At 35.4% G+C, this 24,492-nt stretch overlaps 2 protein-coding genes and 1 long non-coding RNA gene across 3 annotated transcripts in view; 2 read left to right on the top strand and 1 right to left on the bottom strand.

Moving 5' to 3' along the window:
* The window catches only part of LOC126766086 (uncharacterized), a 271,698-nt gene that overhangs the window by 229,418 nt on the left and 17,788 nt on the right, over nucleotides 1-24,492 (bottom strand). The gene's annotated exons all lie outside the window — the stretch shown is intronic.
* On the top strand, nucleotides 14,091-18,719 carry LOC126766294 (uncharacterized). Its single transcript, XR_007668826.1, has 3 exons — nucleotides 14,091-14,181; nucleotides 16,511-16,611; nucleotides 16,680-18,719. It is a non-coding gene; the product is annotated as an uncharacterized LOC126766294 (long non-coding RNA).
* Nucleotides 21,307-21,675, top strand: LOC126766035 (uncharacterized). Its single transcript, XM_050483739.1, has one exon. The coding sequence runs from the start codon at nucleotides 21,307-21,309 to the stop codon at nucleotides 21,673-21,675; it is 369 nt and encodes a 122-aa protein (XP_050339696.1).

Below are 24,492 nucleotides of genomic sequence, written 5' to 3'. Positions count from 1 at the left end.
GGCTTCAAGAATATATTTTTTGAGGACATCCCCTTTACATGAGCCTCTAATAAAGAAATAAGCTAACAGGTGGAACCAAGTTTCCCCACCCATACCTTGCACCATTATGGTCATTGCAGTTGTGGCTATTCTAGATGTGCGATTTTCATCGCCATAATCTTCAAGACCTATCACCTTATCAAATTTCCTATCATACTGCAAATGACATTTCAGTGACATTTCATCACAAGAAATTGATATGAACTTTTGTTCGGAAGAAAATCCCTTACTCCTAATTTGTAAAGACTTTATGCTGCTTTGGGTGCAACATGGGAAACGAGGCCAACCTGCGACAAAATTATGTAACGTAATTTCCGAGGGAAAACTGAGTTGGTGCTTTAGGTAGCGGTAAGCGATTGGTGACAAAAAACATACACCCAAAGCTAAAGTTTTAAGAAAACTATCATATCGCCGACCTTGACTTTGGCGATTACTATTAAGAAAACTACTCCTAATACAAGCACCTAACTGAGGAGGAACTTTGCTGCAAACTATCTCAAGAGGATCTGACTTTTCCTTAAATGAACTACTTCTTAACATTTCCCTACATCTTTCTAATTCAGTAGCCATTTGGACCAACTGAGCTTTTAAACTCCTATTTTCCTGCTCTTTTTCATCTAATTTTATTTTTAAAATCCCATTCTCTTCCCTCAATTTTTTTTTCTATCTGTCCCTGCAGTCGGACCCCTACCTGTTTGCGCGGCTTTTTCATTACTATTTAGTAGTTCCTCCTCAAGAAGTGGCAGAGGCTCTAAAATATTATCGCGGTCTTCTCTTTCTAAAAGCGGAAGCAGCTGCCTCGATGCACCGTTTGCATTTGAGGCATTCTTCCATTTGGAGAAAAGAATCTTCAACGCCCATTTCAATAGATTTATCAAAAAAGGAATTTGGGGCGTTAAACATTGGCTCAATAATTAAATTTATATCCGGATCGGCTCTCGGACGCAATTTTTTTGCGTTATGCATTTCTTCAGAAAAATGCCGCTCACACGCAAAAATGTGTTTAGGTGTTTTTTCATTTTGATCTTCAAAAACACCTAAACGTTTGAGCTAACATTTACGCCTATTAAAATAAACAAAATAAAATACGAAATGTTATATAAAATCATAAAATATGTATAATAATAATAATAATAGTGCAAAAAGTGCATATTTAATGAATATTTTAAAGTACGATTTTTTTTTATAAATATCATTAATATTCAAAGATAAATCACTACTTTAAAATAATTTATTTAGTTAATTAACGGCAATGGCAACAAATTGACAATTAAGCTCTGAACACGTAGAGCGCGACAGACTGCAAGCGACATTTGTCAAATATTAAAATATACACGTTCTTAAACACACAGTTATTGAGGCAGCTGCACGACTACATAACTGTGTCCATAAGAACGTGTGTATTTTAATATTTGACAGATGTCGCTTGCAGTCTGTCGCGCTCTACTTGTTCAGCACATAACACTAAAAAACACACGGAAATTCAATCCAATCCGAAAGTACTATTTTCATTGCACAATCGAAACACTAATTTCATCGAAATTTTAACAAATTCACAAACACTTTTTGCACTATTTAACGTTTTTTACTCACCGTTCGAGATCCGTTCCACTGTTCGGAAAACTGAATATTCTCCCTCCCTCGCTGCAGCCAGCAACACATTTCTTCCAACTGCTGGTTGTTTTCGGCATTTTATCTGTAAAATAAAATAAAAAAGTTTTAAATAAATGCAAATTTACTTAATAAAAATTAAAATATACTTACAGCTTTCAATCTGCGTGCTGTTTCGCATTCGGTATTCTTCGAAATAATGGCCGTTACAAATGGAGACAAAAAAGTGAAAAATGTCTCCATTCGAATAATAATTTGGCGGGATTTTAATCTGGTCGTCCCTCTTTTCCAATTGCTAAACGTCAAAACCTACTGAACTTTGACAGCTAATCGAGTTCAGTAGGTTTTGACGTTTAGCAATTGCTCTCTCACTTCCAGTGAGAGAGGAGTTAAACATCTCTTTATCTCTGGTTTCGGGTCTTCGTAGACCATTATGTGACATACTCTTTTCCACCAGGCCAAAGGACCTTTCAACTGCGCTTGCAGTTGCTCAGCAGCTTGAAACTAGCCACAAAAGGTACGATTTTGCGCGTATATTTGCCGTAGGAAATTCGCAGACGCCGAATATTCCTGATACATCTCAGGGCCGTCGGCCTTTTTTTAGGAATCAGCTAAATCATCGCACTTATTCAAATCACAACTTCTATGGAAGTCGATCATAGTATTCCTTCTACTCGGCAACATGCTAATCCTTACACCAACAATGCTCTTCAAAAGTGAGACAACAACCATTTGCCCAACCCAAATCCTCCCATTAATACTTCTCGACCACAACAGAATCCAATCCTTTTCCAGCCCACAGTTTTAAAGCGTGGTCGCGATCAAACATACTCTAATAGATCACCATTCCCTAAGGTACAAAGGGTAAACTATATGCCACATGAAATAGAAGCCAATTCTATCAATAATTACATAGAAGGAGATCAGGATAACCATAAGTACGATTATGGTTGCGAGCATCTGGAAAATTATTACAACACCAATGACTGTCATGAAGATATTGAGAGTAACTTTGCAGACGAATTCAACCATTTAAACTAAGTTCGCTCCTGCCATTTATTACGAAAAAAACGGCAAATGGTCTGGAGCTACGCATTTTAATAGATACAGGTACTTCCAAAAATTATGTCAAAAACTATTCTTTCTTGTGTGAAATCGGTGGAAAAAACATTCAAGCTTAAATCAATCAATGGCGTCAATCTGATTGATAAACAATGTTTAATAAATGTCCTAGATTCTACCTCTACTTTCTATAAATTTAAAAACGTTTGATGGTATCATTGGATACGACTTTTTGAAAAAAATTAACGCTATAATTGGTATAGGGGATACTTATTTTACCGCAATGGCCAAGTAAAACTTCAGCATATTTCTTGCAGCCAAGTAAATTTGATAACCATAGAGGATTCGGTTCCAAATAGTATCCGAAACCAATTCAATGATATAATTAGTAGCAATATTAATGCCTTTGCCGATACAGATAGAGCACTGCCTTATAACACCAAAGTACTGGGTAGAATTCGTACGATTACGAATGAGCCAATTTATACCAAAAGCTATCCCTATCCTGTTTCCGCAGCAGAGTTCATAAACAAAGAATTATTAGCTCTCCTTAAAGATAAAATAATTCGCAAATCTTGCTCTCCATATAACTCGCCTGTTCATGTAGTTACAAAAAAGGGCTTAGACGAAAATGGTAGGCAAAAATTACGGATGGTGATAGACTTTAGGAAACTAAATGAGAAAACAATTTCAGAGAGATATCCCATTCCTGGCTCGTCAGTAATTTTGGCAAACTTAGGGAAATCTAAATATTATAACACCCTCGACTTAAAATCGGGATTTCATCAGATAATTTTATGCGAGGAAGATCGGGAAAAAACCGCTTTCAGTGTCAACAATGGAAAGTACGAGTTCTGTCGTCTGCCATTTGGCCTGAAAAATGCTCCCAGCATTTTCCGGCGAGCTATCGATGATGTTCTTCGTGAATACATAGGAAAATGTTGCCACGTTTATATGGATGACATCATTATTTTCTCTCCTGACGAACAATCCCATTTAGTTGACATAAACATAATTTTACAAAGTTTAGAAAAAGTAGGAATGAGAGTTTCGTCCGAAAAATCAAAGTTTTTTAAAATAGAAGTTGAATTTTTGGGATTTGTAGTTTCACGAAATGGTATCCAAACATGCCCAACTAAAGTGAATGATATACTCAATTATAAAATTCCAACCACTCTTCGAGCACTACGATCATTCCTTGGGCTATCAGGATATTATCGAAGATTTGTGAAAGATTACGCTAGAATTGTGAATTAACATTTTTACCGATCACCAGCGCCTTATTTTCTCTATATCTGATAAGAATCCTAACTCAAAATTGAAAAGATGGCGTGCTTTTATCGAAGAGTTTCAAACTTTCACTACAAGCCAGGAAAAGAAAATAAAGTAGCCGACGCCCTATCTAGACAGTTCATACACAACTTGAGTGAATTAGGGAAGATGGAAACCGTTCATAGCGAACAGTCTTCTAGTGATGCCATTAAAACTATTAAATATCCTGTAAACTAATTTAAAAATCAGTTAGTGTTATCTAAATCCGACCATTTTAGCAAAATAAATAAAATTTTATTTCAAAAGCTCCGACGTCATATTATTTTGACACCATCGAAAACCTAATGCGCTATCTAAAAGAAGCTATCAATCCAAATGTCACAAACGGCTTACAATGTGAACATAAAGTTTTGGCAGAAATACAAAATGAATTAGTGAGGCAATTTCCTGCAGAACTGCAGAATTTGTTTGCAAAACAAATATCAAAGAAAACCATTTGATCCTGGTATAGGAAAAACGCTCATACCGAAATACCCTGGAGAAATACTCCATATTGATATTTTTATCACAGCCAAACAGCATTTTTTTAACTTGTATTGACAAGTTTTCTAAATACGCCATTGTTAAGCCAATAGCTTCAGGTTCCACAGTTGATATAAAAGATGCAATGCTAGAAATACTGCTAATTTTTAAAAATACCAAAACTATAGTATCTGATAATGAGAAAGCTTTCCATTCCATCTTTCTTAAAAGTCTTCTTAGGGATAATTTTTCAATAGAACAGTTTTTTATTCCTACACTTCATAGCGAGAGTAATGGAGAGGTTGAGAGGTTCCATTCCACACTGCTGGAAATTGCCCGCTGCATCAAGGAACAACAACAAATAAGTGAGACTAATGACCTAATGTTATTAGCCACACATAAATATAATAATAGTATCCATTCTGTCACAAACTTGAAGCCAATTGAAGCTCTCTATAGCTCATCAATAGAAACACTAGAAACGATAAGAAATAAATTGAAACTTGCATAGGAAAAAACGCTAGACAGATTTAATAAAAACAAAAATACTAAAACGTATAAGCCTGGCGAAAAGGTGTTTCTTAAAAGGAATAAAAGACTTCATACTTTTACGTAACTGGGACTGTAGGGGAGGTAAGCAGCCGCAATCGATTTCTACTGGTGTCCAACACCAGCCTCGAAATCCAAGGCTGAATAACTCTTGGCAACAGTACTCTTGACGAACAAAAGCCATACTCTACTACTAGTCCTGTCCTGCAGTATAGTGGCGAAAAGAAAAAACGACTGGCAAGCTGTTGTTAACTCGACTATAACCGCGTAAGTGGTGTCTACGCCATCCAAGAAGAAGATGGCCTTAAACATACGTATATTTTTTGGCATTGAAATAGGAGAGACAATGAAATAAGAGATTGGGTGAGACCAAGGTATTCCATCAGTACATTGAGCCATAAGTGTCATAGCGCTATTACCTGCTCGCGGCATACGATTTTCATCGCCCTTATCTTCTACTCCAAAAACTCTATTGGATTTAGGGTCGTATTGGAAATATTCCTTTTCGTCACACAAAATGGATACGAACTTTTGATCCTGAGTGAATCCCCCGACTTCTTAATTCTAAACTTTTTAAAGAGCGATTATTATGACCGGGGTTTCGGAAACGACCTCGACCTTTAAGTATTTGTATACTTAAGGTGAAAAATAGACACCTAAAGCCAAAGTTTTGAAATAATTTTCGTATATACGACCTTTTGGTCGACGACTACAATTTACTAACTATTTTTCACAAAACTATTACTTTAAGGACTAAGATTTCTATTTCAATTAAAGTTTTCTTCACTACTATAGCCCCTCATAAATTTTTAATTTCTTTCACATGAAATTTTAAATTACTAGTCTTTTCTTCAATTTTTACGCTGACATTTGCATTTTTATCCATTACCAATATGGCCCATGGAAATATTTTTCAGAACTCTTATTTACTGGGTCTGTGCGTTTTCGGCTACATACGCTAGTAATAACAGGTCGCTCGAACTTGAGGTATTCTCGACCACTTTGGGATGATAAACTGAGCTTTAGTAAGAGTTGGCTTTTCCAGCAAGTTAATGATCAGAAACTCACGGCCCACATAATAAATGAATGGTTACTTTATAATGCTTCACGTCAATTAAATACGCCACCTTGGCCCTGATTTATGTAAATATTATTGAGCATGTTTGCGAGATTTTGGGAACGCAAAGTGTGAAAATAGTACGAAAAAACCTTCAAGAGGATTTGCAACAAATAACACACGCTGAAGTTGAAAATTTAGTTTTTTCCAGGCCTAGACCCTAAACCCTTTCTAGTTTTTAAAGTTTAGTTCTCTATTGAAATTTGTGATATTAAAACTCCTAAACTTTTGTCAATGATGTTTTCTAGTTTTTAAGCTCTTGCAAGCTGTTGCTATAGAGTATTATAGTTTCTTTCACCTCACGGTTGTACGAATCACCTAAAACTAAGCGAGATAGATACAGGGTTTTATATATATATATATATAAATGATCAGGATGACGAGAAAAAATTAAATCCGGGTCAGTCTGTCTGTCTGTCCGTCCGTCTCTGCAAGCAGTAACTTGAGCAAACATTGAGATATCTCGATGATTCTTGGCATGTGGGTTCCTTAGTACAAAAACAATTTCGAGTTCGTAGATGGGCGTAATCGGAAAACCGTTGCGCCCTCAAATCGTCATTAACCGAAAACAAGTGTCATAACTAAGCACTCAATTAAGATATAAAACTCTAATTTGGTACAAAAGATCGTAGTAGCAAGGCATTTGTGGGCAAAATTTTTTGAAAGAGTGGGCGTGGCCCCGCCCTTTAACAAGTTTAAACCACTGAAGCTATTAGTATAACAACCAATCTGCGCCAACTACCGTGAGGTAAGTCTCCTAAACATCGCATATAAGCTTCCATCGAGCGTATTATGTGAAAGGTTAAACCCGTCAACAAACTGATTGGACCTACACACACAACCTTTTCGTCGATTTCAAAGCTGTTTTTGACAGCACGAAAGGGAGCTGCCTTTCTGGCGCTATGTCTGAATTCTGTATCCCCGCAAACCTAAAACGGCTGTGTAAACTGACGTTGAGCAATGCTATAAGTTCCGGGAAGGACCTTTCCGAGTCGACAATACCAAACGAGTAGATAATTCCGTGTCCATTCACATACAAGATAAGACGTGTGTTTTGGGTCGTTATCCTGTTGTAAATAGAAGTGGCTGCTATTAACAGCCGATTTAACCACACTTAAAATTTAAATTATTAAACAAATAAACGTGTCGTAATTTAATGGAACTAGGTGTATGTAAACTATATTTGTTCACTGTATAAGTATGTACATTTGTTAGTGAAGAGTGTTATACGTCACAAAAGTATTTGTTACCCTAATATTTATTATTATTACCCACTTTATTTTATTTATTACCCACTTCTGAGTTCGAACGTATTGGTTACCGTTTTGTTACCATAACAAATTTCAATTTTTTTAAATACAATTCAGTATTTCTGTATATATTTTTTTATTTTATTATAAAAACATATTTGCTTAAACTAATTGTTAAAATTAATTAATACCATATAAGTATACACAGCGAGTGAGGAAAAATATAAATACCGGTAATATAGACTGTTTCAAAAGTATTAAAAGATAACTGTCTTGTAATACAATTCCGATTTCTTTGGCGTCTCGATCTGAAGGTACCGTTGGAAAGAGGAGGTCCACCTGATCAAAAATATAAGGGATATAGGTACCGCAAACGCTTATTTTTCGAGATAGTCGAATTTGAAGTTCAAATATTCCCAAAATTCGAACATCTCTACAAGCTATTTCACTACATTTAACACACTTTATGCATATTTTTAACTTCAAATTCATTTAATTAAACTGTGAACATTTAAACAAATTTACAATCTTAGTTCTACAAAATCAAGTGTTTGTGAATCATATTTCAAATTTAAATGAGTATAAACAATCTTTCCATGCATATGGATATTTTCTTAAATAAATATCATAAACAACTAAGTAATATTAAAAAATAATATTGCGTTATAAAATACTTAGATTTTTAAAGAAGTACTACGCAAAAATACTTCAGTCACCCAGATATGATATAAATTTCATAATAATATTATAGAGTTTTACTTATTTGTGTATATTAAATATAAATCACATATTATACATACATATACAAGTACATATGTTTAAGGAAAAAGTGTTCACAACTCATTTATAGCTTGAAAAATGTTGGAAAGTATTTCTTATTACAATTAATATAGAAAAAAGAATCACACTAAAATACAAACCAAGAAAAATCGTTGAAAATCCTACATATTTGGTGTTTTAGATGTCGCAACTATCGTTTTTCTCATAATTATAAACAATATAACCTTTTCAACGATGAGTGTTCTAAGTGATTTTTAAATTAGTAAATATAGCTAAAATATAACAAAATGAAACTGAAATATGAACTTATTTCAATGTTTAGAGCGTATATTTAAATATACAAAGTGGAAAATGTGAAAAAAATTTAGCGAAACATTGTGAAATACTAAGTGTTATTAATACAATTTTTTTTATTTTTAATCGGGAATATTTTAAAAAATATAAGTGTTAGCAAAATTGTTTTTGCATATTTTTTCTCTGGAGAAGCTCCCCTATCCGTGCATACCCCACTTATACCGAAATTCTTGTTTTTCAGCCGACCGCCAAAGTAATAGGAATCGTGCCCAAAAAAATAATTATAGATCACAACTTCTGACAAAAAAACTACTTTTTTTTGTATAAAGAAAGCTGTTAATGCCACATGACTGGCTTTCGAATTAAACGTTAGCTGTTCGAAATTAGCTAAATTTCCGACTCGTCGACAATCAAAAATAATGAATTATTATCACACCTTCAATGCAACACATAGAAACGATCCAACACGTAGTTCTTTCCAGTTGAGAAGAACAAGCATAGAAAAGCAGGTGAATTGTAATTCATTATTTTTGGGAGATTAAATTTTATGGGAATGAATTGAATAATGTCTCGTGTAAAAATTTTGTTAATTTTGTAATAAATACATTTACCGATTGACAACACATGTGCCAATTAAGTTAAAAGGAATTGTGAACATGTATTTCTTAAAAATTAATGTTGCAAGTGCGAACATAATACTATGTTGGCACCAAAAATTTTAAGTGATTAGCTTACATTTAATCTTCACTAATCTTGCCCGTTCTAACTGCCGTTGGACAGATGATTAAACAGATGTTTTTGCCATGCAGGACTTCATATCGCTTAATATTTATTAAAATAAAACATTATTACATAATATTTTCTTATAAAAGCCGTCTTCTTTTAAATATTCTCTATATAATGAAAATAATGCACGCATTTTTTTTATATGGAAAGTCCATTTTCAGGTGAATTCAGATTCATTACCCTTAATTCATTTTTTTGTTTACATTTTTTTCTCTTTGTAAGCTAAATCAGCTGTGATAATGTAATAGATTTTCAATACTGACAAGTAGATGCTAAATCAGAGTCGCACAGAGAGTTTTCGCGTAGATTAGCTTCAAATCACCTGGGAGACGAAATTAAGAACTGTCATTTTTGTATGGCGAAATCTTGTTAAATTTATAAGATTAGTGGGATTGACTACTCAACAGCCGAAATCTTGTGATTAAGTGTTAGTCTGAACATGCTATAAGCTGGCGAATTTTTTACATAAATTTTACGTAAGAACACGAATTATAGATATCCATACTTCGCGAAAACGCCGCCAGGCGGCCGGAGTTTATAAAAATTAAAGTTGCCAGTGTTACAGAGTTATCACTTCCTAATATTAACACGGGAGCAAAAAAATGTATTCACGTAACATTTTTATTTGCGTTGAATAGGGGCGGAAAATTGTTATGTGGTGTAAACAAATTTTACATTTAGCTGTGCCAAATGGAAAGCGAAATTTTGACAGTTGAAGCTCAAAACAAGCGTATTTGCGTCGTTTGAATTTTTGTTTAATTAATTTAATTACTAAATGTATTCGTAAATAAAATAATTAAAAACTCATTAATGTGAATATTTTTTTTAATTTATAATTTTAGGCAACATGCTAGGTTACTACGATACTACTCGCATTGTAACATAATTATATATTCATGTGTACATAAATACATTTCCTTTAGGATTTTAATTCCTTCATATTCATTTTAGTAGCAATATTTTGTATAATCTTTCCTTATTTAGAGTATAATTTCCGTGTTGAGTGGAACATTTAGTCAAATAATAAGTCAAAATCGTGCTTGGCGACTTTAACACCAGAGTGTTCAAAAAAGGTATCTTTGGCTCAACGGTCGGTAAATTCAGCCTCCTTGATGAAATATCCTAAATGAGTTGATGCTGATCGACTTCGCCGAAGCAGGGCTGAATAGAGAAGACACAATCTTTTATAAGAGTTTACAGCTGCTGGCGTACGGCGATGATATTCATGTAATTGGCCTCAACACCCGCGCTGTTAGTTTTGGTTTCTCCAGATTGGACAAGGAGGCGAAGCTAATGGGTCTGGTAGTGAACGAGAATAAGATTAAATATATCCTGTCATCAAATATACAGTCGTCGCTACCGCGACTTGGCTCCCACGTCACGGTTGACAATCATAACTTTTTCTTTTTCTTCTCTTCTTTATTGGCATAGACACTGCTTACGCGATTATAGCCGAGTTAACAACAGCGCGCCAGTCGTTTCTTCTTTTCGCTACATGGCGCCAATTGGATATTCCAAGCGAAAACAGGTCCTTTTCCACTTGGTCCTTCCAATGGAGTGGAGGTCTTCCTCTTCCTCTGCTTCCCCCGGCGGGTACTGCGTCGAATACTTTCAGAGCTGGAGTGTTTTCGTCCATTCGGACAACATGACCTAGCCAGCGTAGCCGCTGTCTTTTAATTCGCTGAACTATGTCAATGTCGTCGTATGACTCGTACATCTCATTGTTCCATCGAATGCGATACTCGCCGTGGCCAACGCGAAAAGGACCAAGGAAGATATTTCGTCTTGCCCTCGTCCACTGCCAGACCCATTTTCTATGCTTCCTTGTCCAGCCTGGAGAAAGCAGAACAAACGGCGGGGTTGTTGAGGTCAATGATATCAATATCATCTGCATACGCCAGCAGCTGTACACTCTTACAGAAGATGGTACCTTCTCTATTTAGTTCTGCAGCTCGAATTATTTTCTCCAGAAGCAGGTTGAAGAAGTCGCACGATAGGGAGTCGCCTTGTCTGAAGCCTCGTTTGGTATCGAACGGCTCGGAGAAGTCCTTCCCGATCCTGACGGAGCTTTTCGTGTTGATCAACATCAGTTTACACAGCCGTATTAGTTTTGCGGGGATACCAAATTCAGACAGCTTCTTTTCGTGCTGTCGAAAGCAGCTTTGAAATCGACGAAGAGGTGGTGTGTGTCGATTCTCCTTTGACTGGTTCTTTTCCAAGATTTGGCGCATGATGAATATCTGGTCGGTTGTTGATTTTCCAGGTCTAAAGCCACACTGATAAGGTCCAATCAGTTTGTTGACGGTGAGCTTTAATCTTTCACACAATACGCTCGATAGAACCTTATATGCGATGTTGAGGGGCTTATTTCACGGTAGTTTGTGCAGATTGTGGGGTCTCCCTTTTTATGGATTGGGCATAGCACACTTAAATTCCAATAGTTGGGCAAGCTTTCGTCCGACCATATTTTGCAAAGAAGCTGATACATGCTCCTTATCAGTTCTTCGCCGCCGTGTTTTAATAGCTCGGCCGGCAATCCATCGGCCCCGCCGCTTTGTTGTTCTTCAGGCGGGTAATTGCTATTCGAACTTCTTCATGGTCGGGCGATGGAACGTCTGCTCCATCGTCATCGATTGGGGAATCGGGTTCGCCTTCTCCTGGTGTTGTATGTTCACTGCCATTCAGTGGGTTGGAGAAGTGTTCCCTCCATAATTTTAGTATAATCTGGGCATCGGTCACTAGATCACCTTTGGGGGTTCTACAAGAGAATGCTCTTGTCTTGAAACGTTCTGTTAGCCGCCATATTTTTTCGTAGAATTTTCGAGCATTAACCCTGTCGGCCAGCTTGTCAAGCTCTTCATACTCACGCATTTCGGCCTTTCTCTTTTTTGTCTGCAAATCCGTCTCGCTTTCCTTTTCAACTCTCGGTATTTATCCCATCCCGCACGTATTGTGGTCGAACGTAACTTTGCGAGGTAAGCAGTTTGTTTTCTCTCCGTTGTTTGTATTTTAATTGTTAGGTATGCAGCGATTATTTAACATTTTTTTATTACAGAATGCATACTTATTTATTAGTAGTTTTACGGCCCAGACCTAGATTACTATTCATAATTTTAGTAATAACAAATTATAAATTTGTAGTTTTTTAGGTTATATGTAAGGTTTTACTATATTCATAAGACGTGGAATGCTCGATAATTTAAAAGTATGCCACAAAGCTCCCCGCGCTTTCCTTACAATAATACACGATTGTTTAGTTCATTAGTATTGTTAGTGCTCAAACAAATGAACAAATTCCTGCATTGTCTCCTAACTCGACTAAATACTAATTAGAGGACAATGCAAAAATGTTCAACAGCGCCAATTTAACTTAGGCGAACCTAACGGGGCATCTCGACAGATTACAATTTATAGAATACTAGCTGCATTGCCGTGCATATTACCTGTGGAGACTCCACTTTGCTCATAGCTTACTAGATATAGAATACTAGATAGTTTGCCATATATCGTAAGCTCGAAGCTGTCACTTCAGTAGTTTGGCAGCGCAGTTTCATTTCTGTGAAAATTTCGAAGTGGCAACATATTACGTTTGATAGCGTTAGTACGAAGACTTTTAATTAAAATAATAAAAAACACGATAAATAAAATAAAATATCTGTAAGGAGATGCGCTTCCAATGCATGAAGACCTCTTTATTCCAGAAATGGATTTACGAAGTATTTTGGTCTTCTTTTTTTTGTTTCCTTACGTACTTCATAAAGCCTTTTCAAATTTCTAAGCGCTTCTATAGCTGTTACCTTCCTGCTCGACGTCATTCGCAAATGATTCTATCATGATAGCAAATGCCCACATACCGATTTGGCAATGGCAATAGCAATACGTTTGACAGCTAGTATTCTATAAATTCTAACCTGTCGAGACGTCGGGTAACAAAGAGAGAAAAACACAATAACAAGGAAGTAGGCGCAAGTCCATCAGCAGCGGCATAGATAACTTGATACGAGACTCTTTGGTTCGAGAGAGAGCTGTCAAAACTCGCATTTTTTATAACATTTGCCAATGATGCCACTGCTGAAAAATATTAGCTTGGGTAATTAATAAATTATACAAAACACTAAATAAAACACTTTGAAAATGCGTACATACATAAATGCTAAAATGCAAAATCATTAATTAATTTACGTAAACATTTATTTTGCCAAAATATGTTCGCAAAGTTCAATGAAATTTCATTTCACACTAATTTTGTTAAGTAATTATAGCGCTGCTCTTCTGGCATCCCGCCTTTTTCACTAACTGCTGGTTGACGGCACCCTGATTGTGTTTTGTTGCCAGTTCTGAAAACAGATCAGGGTGCCCTGCCAGCTGACAAGCGAGAGAGCAAGAAAAGAGATTCAGATCAAGTTATCTATGGCAGCGGCATGGATAATATGATACGAGACTCTTTGATTCGAGAGAGAGCTGTCAAAACTCGCATTTTTATAACATTTGCCAATAATGCCACTGCTGAAAAATATTAGATTGGGTATTTAATAAATTATACAAAACACTAAATTAAACACTTTGAAAATGCATACATATATAAAAGCTAAAATGCAAAATCATTAATAAATTTACCTAAACATTTATTTTGCCAAGATATGTTCGCACAGTTCAATGAAATTTCATTTTACACTAATATCGTCAAGTAATTATAGCGCTTTACTTCTGCCATCACGCCTTTTCTGAAATCAACTGTCAAAAATTCCCTGATCTCCTTGGCTGTCAAATAATCAGGGAACGCGTTTGAAGGAAAAATGAGAGCCAATGTGAGAGTCTCGTATCATATTATCCATGGCAGCGGTAACAACAACAACAGCATCAGAATATATCATCTCGGGAAATAAAATACCATATCAGGTTATATTCAAAATTATAGTTATATTTATACTCATATTTTTATTTATATTCATAGAGTGACTCTATGTTTAGTATTTTTATTATTTCAATGAACCAAAGTGGAAATCCACTTTATTTAAATAATAAAAACACTGAAAATTAAAAATTGTATATGTATCGGTAATACCAAGATAACCCAACCAGCCATTTATACAAGACCCTGAAAAGTGGGCAATATATTTCGTCCATATAACGAAAATTTGGAATAAAAAATCGGTTTTTTTATTCCAAATTTTCATTATATTTTCAGTATAATATATTACATTGAAACAAGCGCCGCAGGCGAAAATTTGGAATAAAAAATCGCGCGATCTTTTATTCCAAATTTTCTTTATATGGACGTATTTTGTTAATACTTTCAACCTTCGATCCGAAACGAGTTCTATGTAAAGTAACCCAAATGTATATAAGACCTACCATTTTGATTCGTTGGGTTATTAATGTCTTCCTTTTGTGCTTATTTTCTTCGTCGTTTGACAGTTCATATTCAGTAATTTTGCTTACATTTCAAGGAACAGTTTAACACGTAATTGAAAGCTGTTTTATTTATTAAATTGTACATAAAATTGCAACTTAAAATTCATAATTTATCATTAATTCAATTAAATATATTTCAAAGAATGTGTGTGTGTTAAATTGGTTAAATTTTTTGCAATCAGTGCAACAAAAACTTCAAAAGAAGAGAGCCATTGTTTGAGCAAATGTGAAAATGTGCGTTTTTTGCTTACTTATATCTAAAAAACAAATTAACATTTAACAATAAGTTTACATTAAAACCAAAGTTTAATTCATTGGCAATCCGTGCTATATAAATTTAAAAAACATCCGTGCACGCATTTAAGAGGAATAAGCAGTGAAAATGAGATACTAAAATAAACCCAACCCAAACAAGTAAGGAAGGGCTAAATTCGGGTGTCACCGAACATTTTATACTCTCGCATGATAAAGTGATAATCGAGATTTCATTATACGTCATTTACATATTTTTCAAATACCGTATTTTTGTAAAGTTTTATTCCGCTATCATCATTGGTTCCTAATGTATATACTTATATTATACAGAGAAATCATTAGATGGAATTCAAAATAGCGTTATATTGGAAGAAGGCGTGGTTGTAAACCGATTTCACCCATATTTCGTACATGTCATCAGGGTGTTAAGAAAATATTATATACCGAATTTCATTGAAATCGGTCTAGTAGTTCCTGAGATATGGTTTTTGGTCCATAAGTGGGCGAGGCCACGCCCATTTTTAATTTTTAAAAAACGCCTGGGTGCAGCTTCCTTTTGCAATATCTTCCGTAAAATTTAGTGTTTCTGACGTTTTTTGTTAGTCGGTTAACGCACTTTTAGTGATTTTCAACATAACCTTTGTATGGGGGGTGGGCGTGGTTATTACCCGATTTCTTCCATTTTGGAACTGTATATGGAAATGCCTGAAGTACACGACTCTGTAGAGTTTGGTTGACATAGCTATAGTAGTTTCCGAGATATGTACAAAAAACTTAGTAGGGGGCGGGGCCACGCCCACTTTTCCAAAAAATTGCGTCCAAATATGCCCCTCCCTAATGCGATCCTTTGTACCAAATTTCACTTTAATATCATTATCTATGGCTTAGTTATGACACTTTATAGGTTTTCGGTTTCCGCCATTTTGTGGGCGTGGCAGTGGGCCGATTTTACCCATCTTCGAACTTGACCTTCTTATGGAGCCAAGGAATACGTGTACCAAGTTTCATCATGATATCTCAATTTTTACTCAAGTTACAGCTTGCACGGACGGACGGACAGACGGACGGACGGACAGACAGACATCCGGATTTCGACTCTACTCGTCACCCTGATCACTTTGGTATATATAACCCTATATCTGACTCTTTTAGTTTTAGGACTTACAAACAACCGTTATGTGAACAAAACTATAATACTCTCCTTAGCAACATTGTTGCGAGAGTATAAAAATAATATCATAATTACCTTCTCAACTAACGGCAAACTAATACAAGACATATGTACATGTGCAGATATTCTACATGCAGATCTGCACAATGTTTTCTATCCAAAATACATGTGTAGGAAATTTTGACAATCACCTGATTGCTGCAAATAATTGAAATTGAAAAATGGAATAAATTATTGGTGGAAGGTTTGAGTTATTAGAGTTGTAAATCCGACATCTCCAGGCTTCTCAAATTAGCCCTCTCCGCCTGCTTGGCAAGGCTTTAAAAAAATAATTGAATTTTATATTCGAGCTTTCAAGTAATTCTTCTATTTTACGTTTCCGTTCAGTCTGTGTCTATGTCTGCGTTTGCTGTGCTTGAGAAATGAGATTCAAATTAACACTACTACAGGCGGAGAAACCAAAATGCGAGGAATTTGCTACAGCAACGGTTAGTAATATATAAAATTTCTTCAATAAACAATTTTTAAATTTCTGCTTAATGTTTTCAATTTACAGAAACAATTTGTTTTGAGGGCAAAACAGCTCAGAGAGTGTATGTGATATGTTGCGACATCTGTAACTAACGAATTCATACTTTTATGTAACTGGGACTGTAGGGGAGGTAAGCAGCCGCAATCGATTTCTACTGGTGTCCAACACCAGCCTCGAAATCCAAGGCTGAATAACTCTTGGCAACAGTACTCTCGACGAACAAAAGCCAAACTCTACTAGTCCTGTCCTGCAATATGGTGGCGAAGAGAAAAAACGACTGTCAAGCTGTTGGTAACCATCCAAGAAGAAGATGGCCTTAAACATATATTTTTTGACATTGAAATAAGAGAGACAATGAAATAAGAGATTGGGTGGGGCAAAGGTATTCCATCAATACATTTAGCCATAAGAGTCATTGCGCTATTACTTGCTCGCGGCAGACGATTTTCATCGCCGTTATCTTCTACTCCAATAACTCTATTATATTCCTTTTCGTCACACAAAATCAATACGAACTTTTGATCCTGAGTGAATCCCCGACTTCTTAGTTATAAACTTTTTAAAGAGACATCATTATGACCGGGGTCTTGGAAATGACCTCGACCTGTATATTTAATGTGAAAAAATAGACACCTAAAGCCAAAGTTTTCGTATAATTTTCGTACATACGACCTTTTGGTCGACGATTACAATTTACTAAACTATTTTTCAAAAAACTATTAATTTAAGGAAGAAGATTTCTATTTCAATTAAAATTTTCTTCACTACTATAGCCCCTTATAAATTTTTAATTTCTTTCACATGAAATTTTAAATTTCTTAACTTTATTTTCAATTTTTATGCTGACATTTGCATTTTTCTCTATTACTTTTTCGTTTTTTCACCAAAGTCGTTGAGGAAGGAGTCGTCGCCATCTATCATTACTGTGCCATATTTGCCTAGTGTTCTAAAGTGCATATATGTATATTAAATAATACAATTTTACAAAAAAAGTATACAAAACTTACTTCAATTTGTCCATTTCAACGTCCTTTAGAAACATTCGATTTTCCATCCACTTCCACTTCTTTTTGGCGAATCTGCCCCACTTGCCGATGGTCTTTTAAGTCTTTGTAAAAATTGTTGCGTAGGTTCCGCCAACTGGTCTTCAGCTTCTCTCTTAAAAATATTAAAAACATGCATTAATATGAACTTTCTGTTAGGTTATAAAATAAAAGATTTACTGAAGTATCTAATTTCTCCGTAAACTCTTGAAATTTGGCGTCTCTCAGGCAGTTATTTTTATAATTACGATAGCTTTTATCGTATAGAAACCTGTTTTCGCTAACAAATTGAATTAGTTTTTGTTCAATTTTTTTAGATATTTCGTTTGTTTTCAATGAACAACTGAAAAATTAATTACTTTCCTGCAAGACGAGTAACTGTTAGCAAACGTGTAAGCGACTTGTTATGCATTCGTTAAAATATTTGTTACTTTTGTCCAGAGAGTGTGAAAAAAGTAACACATAGCTATTTGATGCTCAAAGGTTATCTCGCTCTAACCAATGGAAAATATCGCATGCTGCCTTGTTCTAACAGAATACATACATTTGTTAGCAAATCTCTTTACAGTATGATACGGGTAATAAATTCTTTTGTTAGCGCATAGCTTACCTATGTGTTAGGGATAACAAAGAGTATTTGTTACCCGAATGATTGTTAGTGTTATTATTTTATATTATCAGTTTATTACCTTTAACATATAAACATTGTTTCGTCAAGCGACATTTCTATATTTAAAACAAAATAATGAAATGAATTGTAAAATTGAATTGTTAAAAATTATTTTAAGAAAATCGATTACAAAATACTTACCTTAATAATGCATTCATAATACCAATCGACTACTTACCTTAATACTTACCATAATCTGTTACAATATTTAACGAAAGTTGAAAAGGATTATACTTCCCCCTTTTTAATACATATTTATATTACCACTAGTTTAAGCCGTTAGTTTTAAGATTTAGGCTTGGCAATTAGATTAAGAAAAAAAGAACTCTCTAATGCAATTGAACCGTGGAATCGACCGGACGCGTTTTCATTTTTTATCGCAATTTTCGTGACAAGCAATTAGGCTTCTTATATATTATATTTTATTCGCGCATTCCCAAGTTGTATTTTCGCTTCTCAAAAACGCTTGAGAATTTTCATGGCGCTCGAGCAGGGACTTGATGCGTGAGCTAAGAATATATTTTATTTAACTTTCGTTTTAGCCAACTATTATCGTTTCTAATTGCCTGTCAATAATGGCATCAAATTCACACCAGAGCAACAAGAGCGTGAACATTTTTTCGTTAATACTACTCAAATATTGCCTTCAGGACGGCTTCAAGTCAGAATGCCCTTTAAAGCTGACCGTAAGTTACTCGGTCACTCATATGAAACCGCAGCTCGGCCCTGGAGAGAAGGACTTTAAAAGATCCAGAACTTCGTGGAATGTATCTGGACTTTATGAATGAATACAGAGCATTGGGTCACATGAGCCCAACAAACAATAAAAACCCGATTGAGCCACACTACTTCATTCCGCATCAATGCGTTTTAGGGCCCGAAAGCACAACAACTAAATTACGTGTTGTCTTTGATGCTTCGAGTCGATCTTCAACTCAAATAGCGTTGAATGAACTTTTGATGGTAGGTCCAATCATCCATTATACTCAACTCTTCTTCGTTTTCGCTTTAATAAGTATGCACTAACAGCGGACATTACTAAAATGTACCGTCAAATAATTATGCATGAAGAAGACAGAAATTGTCAACTTATTTTGTGGAGAGAGCATCCTTCAGAGCAAATACATATTTTTCGTCTTAAAACCGTAACATATGGCACTGTGCCTGCTCCATTTCTCGCAACACGGTGTTTGCAAATGCTCAGTGATGCCAATACGATGAAATATCCACTCGGTTCATTGGCCATCAAAAGAGACTTTTATGTTGATGATTTATTAACAGGGTCCGAAAATTTTGAGTCTCTAGATCTTTTGAGAAGTGAGGTAATTAAAATATTAAACTCGGCCGGATTCACTTTAACGAAATGGTTTTCGAATCACCCTAATTTTTAATTGCACTGAAAAGTCATTAAGTTTCAATGACAAAAATTCCACTAAAACTTTAGGAATATATTGGTTGTCGAAAGAGGATTTGTTTCGTTTTGTTTTGGATGACAATTTTAATGATCTGCGAGCTACTAAAAGAAATATATTGTCAGTTTCTGCTCGCCTTTTTGATCCTCTTGGATTACTAGCCCCTCTAGTTACCAAAGCAAAAATCTTATTGCAAGAGCTTTGGATCCAAAAACTAGATTGGGATGAGTCGATTGCTCCTTGACACTAACTGGCAGAACTTTAAAGCCAACCTAATGCAGCACATGTATGCTGCTTACTGCAAAATCTATAGTCGCTCCGCTGAAGACCAAGTCTCTCCCGCGTCTCGAGCTCTCGGTAGCACATCTTCTTTCGAAATTATGGTCAAGAGTAGCGTCTATGTTGCGTAGACTCTTTGAAAATATTACATTTTGGACAGACTCTGAAATCGTTTTACATTGGACTAAAACACATCCATCCTCAGTAAAAACCTACGTCGCAAACAGAGTGTCCGAAATTCAAGAGTTGACTGACAAAGTACATTGGCGTCATGTGCCAACGAAACAAAATCCTGCGGATCAAGTGTCTTGGGGTTGTAACGTGGACGAATTGAATAATACGATATGGTTTGGCGGTCCACAGTTCCTCCTAGAAGACCCTGCATTATAGCCAATTAAAACCACTTCCAGCTCTCACCAGAAGACGAAGCATTAGAGAAGAAGAAAAATACGTTTACACTAATTTCAACTACTGAGAAAAATTCAGTATTGGACCTTATTGAAAAATTTTCTTCTCGTAAAAAATTGCTTCGTGTGGTCGCTTACATAGTACGATGGATAAGGCGACCACCAAAATCCTCCATGGGACAGGATCAGACTTCAGAAGAGCTAAACTTGAGTTTTCTAAAAATTGCACCGGTGGTCCAACATTCAGAATTTTCGCATGTTATTCAAAAATTGCATAAAAGCACCACCCTACCCGCAAACTTGCAAAAACTCAACCCGTTTTTGCATGAGTACTCGAATAGGCCTCTATCGTTCAAATTAATCCGAGTAGGAGGTCGCCTATTAAATTCACCTCTCCCATACGATGCCAAATTTCCGCTTTTACTAAATAAAAGTTCGCACTTCGTTATAACGTATTTACGGTTCCTGCACATTCGAAATCACCACGCTGGGGCTAAAGCGTTGGTTGCGCTTCTTCGAGAACGCATATGGCTAATTAATGCCCAAAAAGCTTGCAGTGGAACCGTAAGAAACTGTATACATTGTTTTCATTACAAGCCGAAGTTGCAAAACCAAATAATGGGAAATTTGCCAGTCGAAAGACTTCGAGCACTACGGCCCTTTCTTATATGTGGCGTAGATTTTTGTGGTCCGATATACACATCTCTAAAAATACGCGGTCGACCACCCGTAAAAACATATATTGCAGTTTTTGTTTGCTTTACTTCCAAAGCCGTACATTTAGAATTATCTTCTAATTCATTTATTCTCGCCCTAAAAAGGTTCATTGGACGCCGAGGAATGCCGACGAAGATCTTCAGCGACAACGCCACCAATTTCGTCGGCGCCGATCGCAAGCTGCGCGAGCTGAAGGAGGCGTTTCTAGCAATGGGTCCAGCATTGAAGAGATTCGCAGCAGACGAAGGGTGCAGCTTCACCTTTATACCACCAAGGGCGCCGCACTTCGGCGGATTATGGAAAGCCGCGGTGAAGTCCGCTAAACACCATATTGTTCGCGTAATTGGCAACACGCCACTCACAGCAGAGGAGCTAGCAACACTGTTGGCCGAAGTGGAGGCCATTCTCAACTCACGTACCCTAGTAACCCTGAGTCAAGACCCCAACGACGGCAAGGCGTTAACACCGGCGCATCGACATTTCTATATCTAAAACAAAATACTGAAATGAATTGAAAAATTTAATTGTTAAAAATTAAATTAAGAAAATCGATTATAAAATACTTACCTTAATAATACATTCATAATACCAATCTACTACTTACCTTACTACTTACCATAATCTGTTACAATATTTAACGAAAGTTGAAAATGATTATACTTCCCCCTTTTTAATACATATTTATATTACCACTAGTTTAAGCCGTTAGTTTTAAGATTTAGGCTTGGCAATTAGATTGAGAAATAAAGAACTCTCTATTGTAGTTGAACTGTGGAACCGACCGGACGCGTTTTCATTTTTTATCGCAATTTTCGTGACAGGCAATTAGGCTTCTTATATATTATATTTTATTCGCGCATTCCCAAGTTGTATTTTCGCTTCTCAAAAACGCTTGAGAATTTTCAAACATGTTAGCAGGAACCAGCAGTAACAAGCATGTCTGTTACCCATTTGTTACTTCTAGCAAATTCAATTATTTTAAATAAAATTCAGTTTTTTTATTATTTCGCTTTATTTAATAATAAAACAAGAAAAAACGTTAACTTCGGTTGCACCGAAGCTAAATACCCTTCACAGGTGCATTTCTGTTAGTAACTATGTGTTCCGTTTGTATGGAAGCTATATGCTATAGTTAACCGATCTGATCAATTTCTTCCGATATTACATCGTTGCTTTAGGAAATAATACATATATACAAAATTTCGTGAATATATCTTGTCAAATGTGAAAGTAGTCCATACAAGAACTTGATTCCGATCGTTCAGTTTGTATGGCAGCTATATGCTATAGTTAACCGATCTGAACAATTTCTTCGGAGATTACATTGTTGCTTTAGAAAATAATATATACCAAATTTCGTAAACATATCTTGTCAAATGTGAAAGTTGTCCATACAAGAACTTGATTCCGATCGTTCAGTTTGTATGGCAGCTATATGCTATAGTTAACCGATATGAACAATTTCTTCGGAGATTACATTGTTGCTTTAGAAAATAATATAAACCAAATTTCGTGAATATATTTTGTGAAATGTGGAAGTTGTCCATACAAGAACTTGATTCCGATCGTTCAGTTTGTATGGCAGCTATATGCTATAGTTAACCGATCTGAACAATTTCGTCGGAAATTACATTGTTGCCTTAGAAAATAACATATACCAAATTTCGTGAATATATCTTGTCAAATGTGAAAGTTTTCCATACAAGAACTTGTTTCAGATCGATCAGTTTGTATGACAGCTATATGCTATAGTTAACCGATCTCAAACATTTCTTCGGAGATTACATTGTTGCCTTAGAAAATAACATATGTCAAGTTTCGTGAATATATCTTGTAAAATGTGAAAGTTTCCGTACAAGAAGTTGATTCCGATCGTTCAGTTTGTATGGCAGCTATATGCTATAGTTAACCGATCTGAACAATTTCTTCGGAGATTATATTGTTGCCTTAGAAAATAACATATACCAAATTTCGTTAATATATCTTGTCAAATGTGAAAGTTTTCCATACAAGCATTCGATTCCGATCGTTCAGTTTGTATGGCAGCTATATGTTATAGTGGTCCGATATCGGCCATTCCGACAAATGAGCAACTTCTTGAAGAGAAAGTGACGTTTGCAAAATTTCAAAACGATATCTTAAAAACTGAGGGACTAGTTCGTATATATACAGACGGACAGACAGACGGACATGGCTAAATCAACTCAGCTCGACATACTGATCATTTAAATATATACTTTATAGGGTCTCCGACGATTCCTTCGGGGTGTTACAAACTTCGTGACAAACTTAATATACCCTGTTCAGGGTATAATTGTATTTACTTAAACTAATAATTTGCCTATTATTATTACATTCTGCAGAAAAATAATACAAGATTAAGTTTATTTCAGTATAAAAATTATAATTCTAAAAATTCATATTTTAAAAGTAAAATTAGACACTTAAACTAAAAGCTAATATGTACAACTTAAAACTAATTTATACAATTTAAAACTAATATATATAAGTGATAATAAGACTTATATTAATTTAGCCTTAAGTTTACGTTTTTTTTTGTTTAAAACGGTTGTGGCTTAAGGACACAAATCTCCGGAGCTCCCCACAGATTGTGTTTTTGTCCATGTCAGGAAATATATCTAAAATGAAACGTTATAAGTTAAGGCATTCAAATATATACGTATATCAGTAAAAAAAAAACCTACCAAAAGCTAAACCTACGCACTTTAGCTTCAGTAAGGATTCCTTCTCTTTGCGCCCTTCTAAATTGTAATGGTACATGGCCATCCACACTGCCTTTTGCGCCCTTTGACTTCAATATTAGCCGCATCTGTTATAAAGAAAAAAAATGACAGTAAATTATATTACAACCGCATAACATTTAAAAGCGAAATATTTACCATAGCATCCATGCTTTCCTTTTGTGAAAGGTTGCGTTCCACGAAACGCACGAGTTAATTGTGTAGAGCCAAGATTAAATAAAAACACAAAGTTGTTATAATTAACTGCACTCTACTTTATTGGTTCTTCTGAACTGAGGTGAAAATGTGAATATCACTAGGGCAAGGTGGATTTTTGATTTCGGTTAAAAAGTCACATAAAAGTTATTTTTTGTGAAAATTCCAAAGCATGGATTTGTAGTGCGAGTCGTAACCTTCCTTTTGATAACATTGGTTTGATAAAATTCTACAAAAATTTAAAAGTTATAGCCATTGGCGCAAAAAACCTGATTTTGCGATTTTGAAAAAAGGTGGGGAATGTCTGTAAATCGATTAAAACATGATTGTTACCGATGAAAAACGTTTATTT

Source organism: Bactrocera neohumeralis, unplaced genomic scaffold, assembly GCF_024586455.1.
Source record: "Bactrocera neohumeralis isolate Rockhampton unplaced genomic scaffold, APGP_CSIRO_Bneo_wtdbg2-racon-allhic-juicebox.fasta_v2 cluster11, whole genome shotgun sequence".
NCBI lineage: Eukaryota > Metazoa > Arthropoda > Insecta > Diptera > Tephritidae > Bactrocera > Bactrocera neohumeralis.
The sequence above is the reverse complement of the archived record's forward strand: the minus strand, read 5'-3'. Positions and strand labels throughout refer to the sequence as shown.